At 40.6% G+C, this 14,712-nt stretch overlaps 1 protein-coding gene across 1 annotated transcript in view; it reads left to right on the top strand.

Moving 5' to 3' along the window:
• The window catches only part of LOC122932443 (leucine-rich repeat-containing protein 75A-like), a 427,483-nt gene that overhangs the window by 261,481 nt on the left and 151,290 nt on the right, over positions 1 to 14,712 (top strand). The window contains exon 3 of the mRNA XM_044286843.1: positions 1,449 to 1,561. Within this exon, the coding sequence (XP_044142778.1) occupies positions 1,449 to 1,561 (113 nt within the window). The remainder of the gene's footprint in view (positions 1 to 1,448; positions 1,562 to 14,712) is intronic.

The raw sequence follows: 14,712 nt of genomic DNA, 5'->3' as shown, positions 1-14,712 counted from the left end.
GTTAAAGGTACACAGTGAAATGTTCATTATAACAGCAATAAATAAGGGCCAGTTCACATCTGCTTTGGAGGCTCAGTTCGGGGCCTCCGTTGCAGATCCCATCAAAAAGACCAAACAAATAAGTCCTGCATGCAGGACTTTATCGTTTAGTAAAAAAAATAGGATACCCAATGGAAACTTAACAGACATCATTATAGTCTATGGTGTCTGTTCAGCAATATTTGTTTCAGTGAGATGTCCTATCTGGTACTTCCGTTACTTTCATTGTTCTTCTTTGGAGCAAAACAAGGGAAATGCATTGTTTGGTCACATTATTATGACCACCAGCTAATATCCAGAGTAATTGCTGTGTACAGCATAGACAGCAGCTAGACAGGCTGGGAGTGACTCAATAAGGTCCTGGTAGGTTGTCACAGGTATCTGGAGCCATGCTGACTGCAGTACATCCCACAGATGCTGGAAGGTGTATGGGAGGATACATAGAGCGAAAGCGACAATCAAGGTGGTCCCACAGATGCTCAATTGGGTTCAAGTCAGGGGAATTAGGGGGCCAGGGTAGTAGTTTCTATGTCTCGGTCATGCTCTTCCAACCAATTTTGGACATTTCTAGCCATTTGAGATGTCGCATTGTCTTGCTAGAAGATCCCATCCACCCTCAGGGAAGACAACCAGCATGTATGCGGGTATGTAATCCTCAAGGATGAATTCGTACCCAAATCAATTGAGAGTGCCTTCCACATGGATGATTGGGCCCAGAGAAGCCACGAAAACATTTCCCAGACCATAACGCTGCCACCACCAGGTTGTGTTCTTCCAGCATTGGTTACAGGGTGTTTGTTCTCTGATGTTTTTCTTGTTATTCCAACATCCATAAATGAAGCAGAAAACATGACTCATCAGAGAAGGCAACCATTTGCCAATCAGCGAAGGTCCAATTCCGATACTGAAGCGAAATTTTTTCTGCAAATGCAACTTCGTTAGCAGAGGTGCAGTCCCTAAATGTTCACATAAGCTATTTCTCTCTCAGTACATTAGTTTGCAGGTAAATATATCAACCAATGGTCCACATTTACTAATGTCAGTGCACCTAGATTCTAGCCTAAATTGCTCCAACATGTGGTGCAGTTTGGCTTACTAGATTTAGAGAAATTATCTGCACTTATCCCATGAAGGTGGGGAGGCTTACTAGGAAAGGGGACATGGATTAACAGTCAACCGTTAGCACCAAAATATGTTGTGGGCATTTTGATGTAGCCCTTGTGATGGTACAGTAAGTTATGTGAAGCTTACACAAATCTGTATAGTTTTTCCAACAATTTCTAGTGAATTCCTTCTCAGACTGACCCCAGTTGTGTGAAAATGTATATGTTTAGTAAACCTCATGCACCCGTGAGGTTAGTATATAGAGATGCTATATGCCCTGAACCTGCCTCTCGTTCCTATTGCAGGAGGGAGATTCACTTGGAGCTATGGAAAAAGTTTGCAGACAACTGACTTATCACCTCAGCCCTCACTCACAGTGGAAACGTCAAAGTATTGTGAAGCGGAAGCCGCAGGCCTGGTGAGTCACCTTTCCTGAAAGAACGAATCTTGACATATGGAGGATCTGAACCTGATATAGGGGATCTCCAGGTGTTTTCAGTGAACACATTGCTTGTTTCTTCTGCCTCCTGTGGTCCTCCCTAGTTGTTTGTATACACTTGGCTTGTTATGAAAGCCCCTGGCTTTTATGTGACCCAGATACTTAAAGCTCATCTCCTGTCTGCATGTCATCACAACCTCCTTCCCTACATTAACCTTTATTACTAAGGTTTTTCTGCCTCAGACTTTCTCCTTTGTTCATTATTCAGTGTCACTGTTAATGGAATGTTAACTCGTGTGATAAAATGAATCCTTTCCCTTCAGCTTTGGAGTTGTAAGACATGCTTGGAGGTTACTCATAAAAATATATTACTTGAGATTCTTATCAATAGGTTGTACAGCATTTCCCTTCCAACTGTGTTTCCAATTTATTTTAATGGGAAAGTAATTACATTGAATTGTTGGTGCATGGACATATGTTGATGTTTAGTAAAGCTCCTGGGTCCCCCTGAAAAGACTATGATTGGACCCACCACCTAACCACCAATGTTAACATGGCACCATACTGTACATTGTAATGACCTAATATATTGGAATATATACTGGACATTGATAAATATCATATATGGGTGTTAACATGTCACCATACATTGTGATGACCTACTCTACAGAAATATACACTTGGACACTTATAAAAGTCATATATAGGTGTAACATGAAATATTTAGATCTCCCCCTCACAAAGCTATGATCGGACCCACCAGCAAACTACCAATATCATATGCCATCATACATTGTGGTGATCCACCTTATAGGATTATACACTAGACATTAATATAAGTCATATATATACAGTAGGTATAACATGATGTTTTAGAACTTCCTGAAAAAAATATGATATCAAATCACCATACATTGTGATGACCTACTCTATAGGAATGGTGGCCATGTTTGCTAAACTGAGAATAGGAAGTGAAGCTACTGTATATTTAAAATGGAAGCTGAATATTATTTTATAACAAGCAATGTGGTTGCAAAAATAGCTGCCACAACATTTTGAGTTATTGATAAATGGCCATATTTTGGGTATTTTTGGTATGTATGTGTGTCATTTCAAATAATTTTTCTGAATAAGATGTGATATGTGTGATAACACTATATTTTACCATTATATGACTTGTATCTGGCATTTTCTAGCAGTTTCTCCTCTTCAGGATCTATCTATAATTTTCAATCCTACCTAAGTTTGTGGGTGGAGGCTGGCCATAATGATGTCTCCCATACACAGCCCACATAAAGACAGGGGATTCTACTCCCTAACTCTCACTCACAATCACTCAGAAACAGCATAAAGGGCATTATTATACTGAAGTCGTGAGCAGTAGCGATATGAATAAAGCACTTGGGGTCAGATATAACACTTACTATTAACTTCTTCTCTTGGCTGCCCGCTGCCCTTTACCCATCCCCTCTCCATAGACTTCTGGCATGATGTAATCTGATCCTTTAGTATGCAGGCAGCTTGTCTTGTTCTCACAAGACGGATTTATCACAGAATTCGGTAGGAAAGTTAGTTTTGTAAAGGAAGGGGGACAGCCTATAAGAGGAGAACAACATATTTTTATCTGATACGATATATTACAAAATTTCTTATGTTCTCCTGTATTATTGATTTATGCAAAGTTGTTTGGAACAACAGGGATCATTATATGCAGTTGAGCTTTCAGGTAAACCAAATGTTGATTGCAACCTGCAACCATTATTAGTATTCCAATGCAGTTGTATATTTTTAACTCATATCATGTGTAATTAAGTCATAAACTTGTCAGGCAGGTTGTCATACTCCACAGCCAGATGCTTGCATGTGTTTTCAAAGTAAGCAAGTATGATGCTATGGGTTGTTAGCAGAATACTAAAGAATACAGTATGGCATCTTGATGCAACACCTCAGTGCACCTCATAGGTGCAGTTAAAGTCAATTTATTGTCTGGAAGAGCAGTAACTAATAAAATAATGTATTTTATCAGGCAAACATTAAAAAGTACCATTTTGTGAAAAAACAATACTTATTTGTAATGCCTTGTTCACACGGCAACTTTTAATAGTGGAATTTGGCTTAGATTCCACTCCAAGAAGCCACTGGTGGCCTCCCATTGCTTTCAACTGTAGCTGCATGAACATTAGTGTGGTCTCCCATTGAAAATAATTGGAGGAAGATTCTGTGTGGAAGGTCGTGGCTTTTCAGCATGGAGTCTGCGTGAAACTCAAAAGCCTCCATGTGAAACGGCTTTAAGGTAAGAGTAAGGTTGGACAAACCCGCTACTTTGCGCAGAACTACACGATTATCTTATGTGTATGGTATGGAAGCATACATTTTAATGCCCGATCCAGATAAGTCAAAGCCAGAGGTGTCGGGCAGCAGCATGTTTGGCAGAGCTGAGCATGCATGTGTATAAGGGATCAGAAAGAATAGCTGTGAACCGTTTAGCCAACAGCTATTGAAAATATAGGGCACCATTATCTCCCAGCATCCTTTTTGTAAACAGCAGGTCTCCAGCATTGAAGTGTGTCTTTGGAAGAGATTTCCCCCTACGGTAGGTTTGATTGATAATAATTGTCTCAAAAACACCTATAAGATCACCTGACAGACCGAGGAGTGAATTTACGAAATACCTTAAAGAGACTCTTTCATCAAAAAATGGTATAACATATTAACAACCGGTGACTATTCTACCTAAAACAGCTGGATTGTTTTCTGCATATTTTATTGTCACTCAATGTATTCTACTTCCTGTCCTGTCTCTTTAACTTCCATTTCATTTGAACTTGTTAGCACAGCAAACAGTCTCACTTAAAGGGGTTGTTCGGGCTTTTAATATTGAGGACCTATCCTCAGGATAGGTCATCAATATCAGATCAGCTGTATGAGGAGACGGTGCACACAGTGCGCACGTACCACCTTCCTTCTCTCTTCCTGCTCGCCGCTGCTTTCTATGGCAAGGCAGAAACTTGCTACTAGTCAATCTCAAGGTGTCCATAGCCTTTAAGTAGCGCGTTCATTGCCTTAAAGCATACCTAACCTTTCAACAAGCTCTGCATTAATCAATAGTACAATATGTGTACCTGAGGAATAATGCTATTTCTGGCCACTGTATCATTTGTATGTAGCGTTTTTAGCAGTTTTCCTCTGTACATGCTGAACATCTGGTTTGCAGATCTCTCAGACATGGTGAATGGAGACTAGCTGCCAGCCACTGCACACAAAAAGTAAAGGAGAAGCCGCTTCCTAAGATTATTTTACTCACTCAGAAGTATGCTCCAGGATCATGACCTTACAGAGAGATACTATCAGCACAGTAGGCAGGAACACTCAGCCACTGAGCCCAAACTGGAACCCAGACTGCTTTCCCTGCCTACTTGCGGGGCAGGCTCTAAGAGGCAAGTCTGCAACTGGTCGACATTCCCTACTCTGCTAGGTGCAAGATTGAGATACACAGAGAAGAAACTACACAAAGATGAAGTCGTACAGGAATGGGTCGGTGCCGGGCGGACAGTGCAGTACCAAATCAGGCGACAGACGGTAGTCAGAATAGCCAAGCTAAAGTCAGAACCAGATGGGAAACACAGTACCAAATCTCAAGACAGAGAGTGTTTAAAGGCAAGCTGAGGTCAATCCAATAGGCAATCCTAATGCACATAGAACAAAACTGGGAGCACAGCTAGGGAGTAAAAACCTATCACTGGTACTGGTATCTGGCTAGGAAGGGGTTTAAATAGAGCACTAAATCCCATGTTCAGAACCTGATAAGTCATGACTCAATGCTCCATTAGTCAGAACACATCACACAGGAATAGGGAAGCTGAGGAATCAGCCCACTGCTATTCTCCTCCAGCACATTCTGATGATCGCGCCCCTCTCCTCTCCATAGACTTGCATTGACATGTGTAATATGATCCTAATGTGTAGTTAGTCTGTCTCAAGACAGAATTCAATGCATTTTTTAAAGTGAATAGCAATTAACAGGGAGTAGTGGTAGAGGTAAACAGCTAATAACATAAAGACTGGACATTTGTCACTGATAAGACATATTACAACATTTCTTGTGGTCACTTGTACTATTGATTTATGCAAAGTTGTGTAAAAATACAGTGACTCTTTAAGAATATAATTGAAAATGCACATACATAGTTAGTGAATAGCACTGTATTGTGTATAAAGTGCTCCTATAACGCATCATGATACTAACACTGTATGGTGTAAAGCTAGTGATAATTAATGAAATATTATCAGCTGTTAGAATCTTCCTTTCCTTGTAGTCCTGCCCACTACCAAGACCATTATGGATACATAGAGCAGTGCCCATAATCCAGGACTGTTGTGTTGCATCTTTGTAACTAAAACACGATGATGCAGTCAGTTAGGATCGGGGGAGCGTCAGTCAGTCCAGGAGATGCAGTTGACACACAGGCCATGTTTCCTGGACCAAACACGGTTGTGTGAATCAGCCCTAAGGGTATATTCACAAGCAGCAGAATTGTTTTAGAAATTTCTATGACTGTCTCATTCATGTTAATATAACTTGCAGAAGTCCATGTGCTTGCTGCCAAATCAACCTCATTGAGATAAATGGGAATGATTTTCAGACCTTTTTGGACCTCATTTGCCTCCTGTGAATATACCCTAAGGATGGGATATTTTTCTCGGGCTATGTTTATAGCTGTCCTCCCAACCTGTATGTTTAAGGTTTCATGTATCATAGGAGACTCATCGTCTTTGTAGGTGCTAATTAAAATCCCTTGTTAAGATTAAATGCCCCAAAATGCGCAAGTCTACATCTACTTCTGCAAAGTGCAAGAGTTTAAATCCATCTGAGATTGTGATTGTTAGGTAAGCCGTGTGCTCTTTGCTAATTGCTTTTTTAATTACTTCTTGGCCATTTTTTAGAACATAAAGCAAAGTGAAATGGGTTTAATCGTTCAAGAGTAATTGCTATTTTATCCCTGTATATAAAATGCTGAAGATATATCTAAACGACATCAGCTTCCTGTGCACAAGATTGCATTAAACCTACTAGTATTATGCGGCACATCTTACGTAGCAATGATTTACAAGATCAAGAAATTAAGTAATTGCGTTTATGGTCCATTCACACGTCCGCAAAATGGGTCCGCATCCGTTCTGCAATCTTTTGGCGGAACGGGTGCGGACCCGTTCATTTTCAATAGGGCCGCAAAAGATGCGAACAGCATACCGTCCGCATCCGCACTTCCTTTCGGCAGCCCCGCGAAAAAATAGAACATGTCCTATTCTTCTCCGCAGCCACGGACAAGAAAGGGAATTTTTATTATAGTGCCGGCCATGCACGGTCCGCAAAATGCAGAACGCACATGGGCAGTGTCCGTGTTTTGCGGATCCGCAATTTGCGGACCGCAAAACAGTTGCAGACATGTTAATGGACCCTTATTGTGTGAGAAATTGTATGGAAATAATCACTGAATAATGAAAACTGTACGCCATCAGTCATGACATAAAACCTCTGACAGATGAAGTGAACAACATTATCCTGTGAAAATGGCGCCTGTCGAGGGGTCGATATATTAGGTAGTTGTTGGTTCACATCACATTTTTCCCAACCCGTTTAATGTACAAAAAATAACATATACGTTAAACGGATGTCTCGGACTGATGCCATACAGCGGCATTCTTTCACCATAATGTTCCACTGCAAAAAAAAAGTATACTTTTTTTTTTTAACCAGGATACAAGAACGTGGTGTGCTGTGTTTTTGTATCCTTTTTTTCTAACGTATACGTCAAACGGAGGCATAAACGTGATGTAAACCCACACCCTTAGTAAACAGTCAGTTCATGCAGTTGATGTGTTGCAAGCAGGAAAAATGCACAACTGTAAGGGTACAGCCACGCGGTCAGGTTTCTGTATGCAGTTTGTGAAGCCAAAATCAGGAGTTTATCATAAAATGAGAAAAAGCATAAAGGATAGATACAACTTCTCTTTTTTTAATTCACAAGAACCTGACCGTATGGCCGGACCCTAAAGATCTGAGCGACTTACTGTATACAAAGGACACATTATGATAGTTAAACAACTGAATAAGAACTTTCAAAAAAATGGCAGGTCCTGTGTTGTGGTCCCAGTATTCAGTGATTAGAACCTCCAGAGAAGTACAACTAGTCAGCAGGGTCATGAGATCCCAAGGCTAATTGATACGCACAGATAACTCACCCGTCTGGTCCAATCTCCCAGAAGAGCTGTAACACTAATTGCCAAAATGATAATGCCACCTACAGTATGATAGGAAGGTGTTAGAACCCACAGTGCTTCACAGCTTGCTGCATATGTGGATCCATAGCTGCCGACTATTAAGACTCCCTGTCTACCTGCTTACATTGAACACTATGAGAAGGCAAGTTGACAGAGGCAGTATGATGTATTTGCGAGTGCTCAGTTGAGAAACATTAGGTCCTCCTGGCACTCATGTGGAAGTTATCTTGATGCATATCACCAACATTTTTGCAGACGACGTACACCCCTTGGCAATGTATTCCTTAGTGGTAGTGGTATCTTTCTGCAGCATAATGCACCTTGCCACACTGCAAAAATTATTCAGGAATGGCTTGAGTACCATGATAAAGGCTTCAAGTTGTTGGTTGGTCTCCAAATTCCCCAGTTCTTAATTCAACCATACACCAAATACAGTCCAATCCATGAAACCCACCTAAGCATTAGTGCACAGAAACATAGAATGTGTCGGCAGATAAGAACCATTTGGCCCATCTAGTCTGCCCAATATACTGAATACTATGAATATCCCCTGGCCCTATCTTATATGAAGGATTGCCTTATGCCTATCCCATGCATGCTTAAACTCCTTCACTGTGTTTGCAGCTACCACTTCTGCAGGAAGGCTATTCCATGCATCCACTACTCTCTCAGTAAAGTAATACTTCCTAATATTACTTTTAAACCTTTGTCCATCTAATTTAAAACTATGTCCTCTTGTAGCAGTTTTTCTTCTTTTAAATATTCTCTCCTCTTTTACCTTGTTGATTCCCTTTATGTATTTAAAAGTTTCTATCATATCCATTCTGTCTCGTCTTTCTTCCAAGCTATACATGTTAAGGTCCTTTAACCTTTCCTGGTAAGTTTTATCCTGCAATCCATGTACCAGTTTAGTAACTCTTCTCTGAACTCTCTCCAAAGTATCAATATCCTTCTGGAGATATGGTCTCCAATACTGCGCACAGTACTCCAAATGAGGTCTCACTAGTGCTCTGTAGAGCGGCACGAGCACCTCCCTCTTTCTATTGGTAATGCCTCTCCCTATACACCCAAGCATTCTGCTAGCATTTCCTGCTGCTCTATGACATTGTCTGCCTACCTTTAAGTCTTCTGAAATAATGACCCCTAAATCCCTTTCCTCAGATACTGAGGTTAGGACTATATCACAGATTTAATATTCTGCTCTTGGGTTTTTACGCCCCAGCTGCATTATCTTGCATACCTAGACCTGTTGCAGACCATGGAGCCTCCACCTCGCAACCTAAAGGGGTTGTTAAAAGTTTTGAAGTTTTTCCCTATCCACATGATAGGGGATAACTAACTGATTGGTGGGGTTCCGACCGCTAAGACCCCCATAGATCCTGAGAACTGGTGTCCCATAGAGAATGAATGTAACAACCAGAGTTCATGCTCGACCATCAGAATGGAGAAAATTGGACTCCCATCCTCAGGATCGTGGGGGTGCAAGCGGTCGGACCCCCACTGATCAATTAGTTATCCCCTATCCTTGTGGAGAACACCTAGTAGGAAGTTGTGCCTCTACTTCCACCAGATGTAAAGTAGCTATCCAATAAGTCAGTGCTCAACCTTATTTTAAAGAAACCTTGAGACATAAGATTTAGCCTAAAAGATCTTACACCTACTAGGTGCTCTTCACAAATAGTACCCCACAGATCCCAACATAGGCCTCTCTCCCAAGCTAGTTCTCTCTGCTCCTTTTGAAAAGAAAGTTTCTTTACAATGCCTTAGAAATACTTTTTTTTCACCATTTGTGAAAAATAAAACTTACCAGGGCAGCCAAAATGAACCAAAACTGGGACATGGAAACTCCTGAAACCATTACTTACAGTCATGTGAAAAAATTAGGACACCCTTTGAAAGCATGTGGTTTTTTGTAACATTTTTAATAAAAGGTTATTTCATCTCCGTTTCAACAATACAGAGAGATTAAAGTAATCCAACTAAACAAAGAAAACTGAAGAAAAGTCTTTTCAAGATCTTCTGTAAATGTCATTCTACAAAAATGCCTATTCTAACTGAGGAAAAAGATAGGACACCCTCACATGTATTCCCTCTTAAATTGGCTCAGATCTCACACAGGTATATCACACCAGGTGCACATAATTAGTAGATCGTTACTCTGCATGTTGAATGAGGCTTGCCCTATTTAAACCTCAGACATTTAGTTTGGTGTGCTCCTGACTGTTGAAGTGAGAGTGAGCACCATGGTGAGAGCAAAAGAGCTGTCAGAGGACTTCAGAAAAAAGATTGTAGCAGCCTATGAGTCTGGGAAGGGATTTAAAAAGATCTCAAAAGATTTTGAAATCAGCCATTCCACTGTCCGGAAGATAGTCTACAAGTGGAGGGCTTTCAAAACAACTGCCAACATGCCCAGGACTGGTCGCCCCAGCAAGTTCACCCCAAGAGCAGACCGCAAGATGCTAAAAGAGGTCTCCAAAAACCCTAAAGTGTCATCTCGAGAACTACAGCAGGCTCTGGCTACTGTTGATGTAGAAGTACATGCCTCTACAATCAGAAAGAGACTGTACAAGTTTAACTTGCATGGGAGGTGTGCAAGGAGGAAACCTTTGCTTTCCAAGAGAAACATCGAGGCCAGACTGACATTTGCCAGAGATAAAGTTGACAAAGACCAGGACTTCTGGAATAATGTTCTTTGGACAGATGAGTCCAAAATTGAATTATTTGGACACAACAGCAGAGGACATGTTTGGCGTAAACCAAACACAGCATTCCAAGAAAAGAACCTCATACCAACTGTGAAGCATGGAGGTGGAAGTGTCATGGTTTGGGGCTGCTTTGCTGCAGCAGGACCTGGTCAGCTCACCATCATAGAATCCACGATGAATTCTACTGTGTATCAGAAGGTGCTTGAAGAACATGTGAGACCATCAGTTAGAAAATTAAAGCTGAAGCGGAACTGGACCATGCAACATGACAATGACCCAAAACATACTAGTAAATCAACCAAAGATTGGCTGAAAAAGAAGAAATGGAGAGTCCTGGAATGGCCAAGTCAAAGTCCAGATTTGAATCCCATTGAGATGCTGTGGGGTGACTTGAAAAGGGCTGTACGTGCAAGAAACCCCTCAAACATCTCACAGCTGAAAAAGTTCTGCATTGAGGAGTGGGGTAAAATTTCCTCAGACCGATGTCGAAGACTGGTAGATGGCTACAAGAACCGTCTCACTGCAGTTATTTCAGCCAAAGGAGGTAACACTCGCTATTAGGGGCAAGGGTGTCCTATCTTTTTCCTCAGTTAGAATAGGCATTTTTGTAGAATGACATTTACAGAAGATCTTGAAAAGACTTTTCTTCAGTTTTCTTTGTTTAGACGGATTACTTTAATCTCTCTAGAAAAAGAGGAGTGTAGCAGCTCTCACCTGCCCTTCCTTTAGTTGTGAGCACGGACAGCCCGTGTCAGGTGCGGGCGACAATGAAGAAAAGAAGTTGAGAAAATCCAGCTCCACTTAAAAAGGAATAGGCGTTTATTCAGCTTGCGGTTAAAAACTCATCCGAGGATACAAAATAACAGTCTTGTCTAAGCTTTTCGGGCTACTAGAAACAATTCCAGCCCTTCATGCTGAATAAACGCCTATTCCTTTTTAAGTGGAGCTGGATTTTCTCAACTTCTTTTCTTCACTTTAATCTCTCTGTATTGTTGAAACGGAGATGAAATAACCTTTTATTAAAAATGTTACAAAAAACCACATGCTTTCAAAGGGTGTCCTAATTTTTTCACATGACTGTATTTATGGAAAACTTGCATACATACTTGTAGGTCATAACCTCACGAATACAAACAGAACATTTTCTAGACATGCGATGAAATTGCTGTAAAATACTGTGTATATGTGTTTTTGTTGGTTCATTAGTCTGTATTTTTTTTAATCATTTTTTCAGTATTGTATAAGTATGTTTTTGCTTAAAGGGACTCTGTCACCACTTTCTAACCCCACTGAACATGCCGCCGCCGCCGCCGTTGGTGCCCAGCTCCTCCTCTGCCTTGAATTTGCGCCGCCTGAATGTCAAGAAATACGCCTCCGGCTCTCCCTCAGTCCCCCCTCCTTTTCCAAAATTTTGCGTGTGCGCACAGGCCTGTGCCTGATGCGCCCGTGCAGACTTTACGATTCAGCCTCATTGAGCGAAGTGCGCATGCGCATGCGCACTTCGCTCAACCTCCCGATAACGCGAACACTGCCGCACGCGCGGGATCTTAGAAAAGAAGGAGGGGGGACTGAGGGAGAGCCGGAGGCGTATTTCTTGACATTCAGGCGGCGCAAATTCAAGGCAGAGGAGGAGCTGGGCACCAACGGCGGCGGCGGCTGGCGGCATGTTCAGACCGGGAGAAACGCCCTGGGCACCTTATCCTCATGACTGACAGGTTAGTTAAAAGCTTTTTTTATCAAAACGAGCCTGCGGATTTCGCATATAACAACACCATTAAAATCACAGGGGCTCCATGGACAGAACTATAGTTTTAAAAGTGGGGGTTAGAAAGTGGTGACAGAGTCCCTTTAAGGATTGAGAAAATTACAGAGAACATGTGGAAGTCATAGACTGAATAAACTAGGTTAATTATGTCCCCAATGAGATATTGCATGGTTGTGACCTCCATAGTACAGGCACAGTAGGTCATGTGTGTAATGAAAGCTCATTCAAAGGGTTGATCAAGGCCTTACAGAGACAAACTACATATAACTTCTATTTACGCCATTAGGACTTAAAGGCAGAACTATAATTTTTTAGTATAGGACCCATGGCTATCATTTGCCAGTGCTGTTACTTAGGAAAGCCCTTTGGTTATAATTTATGGATTGCTAACTCTGCTAGGAGAGCATTTTAGGATGACTTATAATACACATATAATCTATATGACATTCCATATCACTTCTCTCTATATACGTTTATGTACTAAAACAGTACTAGATAAATGAATGCAAACTTTTGGCTTTGGTGTAAATCAAAGCTTACCTTTGATACATAATGCCAACCGTTCCAGTCTGTACACCATAACATATACAGATACTGGTTATTTGATCCTCTTTTTTCACCAAAACATTGATTAATTTTGAGCAGTGACCAAAGATATAAGAAGTCTATTGGTGTTAATTTTTACTTTGATTTGCACAGGACAATTATTGGAGAGGGGTTGAATGAATGAATTGTAAACAAAATGTTAATTTCTAATACTTTGTTGGCAATGACTAAAGTCTTGAACTCGTGGACATCACCAGATGCTGTTTCCTCCTCTTTAATGCTCTGCCAGGCCTTTACTGCAGCGGTTTTCAGTTGCTGTTTGTTTGTGGGCTTTTCTGTCTGAAGTTTAGTCTTTAACCCTTTCATGACCAAGGATCATTGATGCCCCAGTGTCCAGGTCAAAATTTACAAATTTACACGCGTTTCGGGGTCTTTTCCTAGCCCCTTCCTCAGTGGTCTAGGAAGGGGCTAGGAAAAGACCCCGAAACGCATCTGGTTTCAAGAGACCCGCACATCAGCTGATGGACGTCCTGATTTTAACACCTTGAATTGACCTTATTACCCTGATGAACTTTTCTGGCACATAGCGAAGATTCCGATCCTTGAACTGATAGTTATAATCAAAATCTTCTCATCAAAGAATCTCTACACGGAGGGCCACTTCGCTCACACTGCTCCTGCTGAACTGCTACTAACAGGTACCGCCGAATCTGACTCCATTAGCCACGTGGGACGCCACTGTGTGCTATATTAAGACGGCATTTTTACAAGAGTGTGTGTTTTGCCATACAGGGAATATTGACTGAATATAATATAATCGATAAAATAATTGAAAGTAAATATTGAATTTCAGTCTGGACAATTATTCGAAAATTTATCTTCATAAAACTCACTTTCACATTGTTAAAAATTTATCTTCACATTGTCGAAGATTTAAATATCGAAGTATCATCGATTTTCTTCTCTTCTAATCAGGACATACTTTTTCATCCAAGTTGCATATAGTATTCTTTTGCATGCCACCGCCATTCAATTATTTATGCTCTTAATCTGAATAGTTTTAACATTTATGTATATTTTTAAAAGAATATTTTTTATTGTGTATTTTGTTTATTATATATTTTTTATTTATATATTGGTGTAATAAATACAATAATTTTTGAATAGTCTTTATGTGGTCCATTGGGAGAGTGCTCAGCCTCTCTATATACATTATAATTTTCTTTTGACTGGGTGAGTCATTAGGCTTAGCAGCACCCATTCATAGTCACAGGCGATAGAGAGCTACCATACTCTTTACAGATTTTCCATTTTATATATATTTTTTTCTTTAACACATTGAGGGTTAACAGCCAAACAAAACTCAATATTTATTACCCTGATTCCGCGGTTTACATAAACACCCCACATGTGGTTGTAAACTGCTGTACGGGCACACGGCAGGGCGCAGAAGGAAAGGAATGCCATGCGGTTTTTGGAAGGCAGATTGTGCTGGATTGGTTTTCTGAACGTCATATGTTTTTTATTTTTCTGCCGATCGTCTTGTGCAGGGGCTCATTTTTTGCAGAAAGTTTTTGCAGCGGTTTTTATTGGTACCATTTTTGGGTACATAGGATTTTTTGATCATTTATTATTACACTTTATGGGTCAAGGTGACCCAAAAATTGGCTGTTTTGGAACAGTTTTCATTTATTTATTTTTACAGCGTTCATCTGAGGAGTTAGGAGTTTTAGAGAGAAGATTGTTACGGACGTGGCAATACCTAATATGTATACTTTTTCTTATTTATTTAAGTTTTACACAATAATAGCATTTCTAAAACCAAGAAAATG

The sequence above is a fragment of the Bufo gargarizans genome, chromosome 3, assembly GCF_014858855.1.
Source record: "Bufo gargarizans isolate SCDJY-AF-19 chromosome 3, ASM1485885v1, whole genome shotgun sequence".
Lineage (NCBI taxonomy): Eukaryota > Metazoa > Chordata > Amphibia > Anura > Bufonidae > Bufo > Bufo gargarizans.
This window is presented reverse-complemented; position numbering and strand designations above follow the sequence as displayed.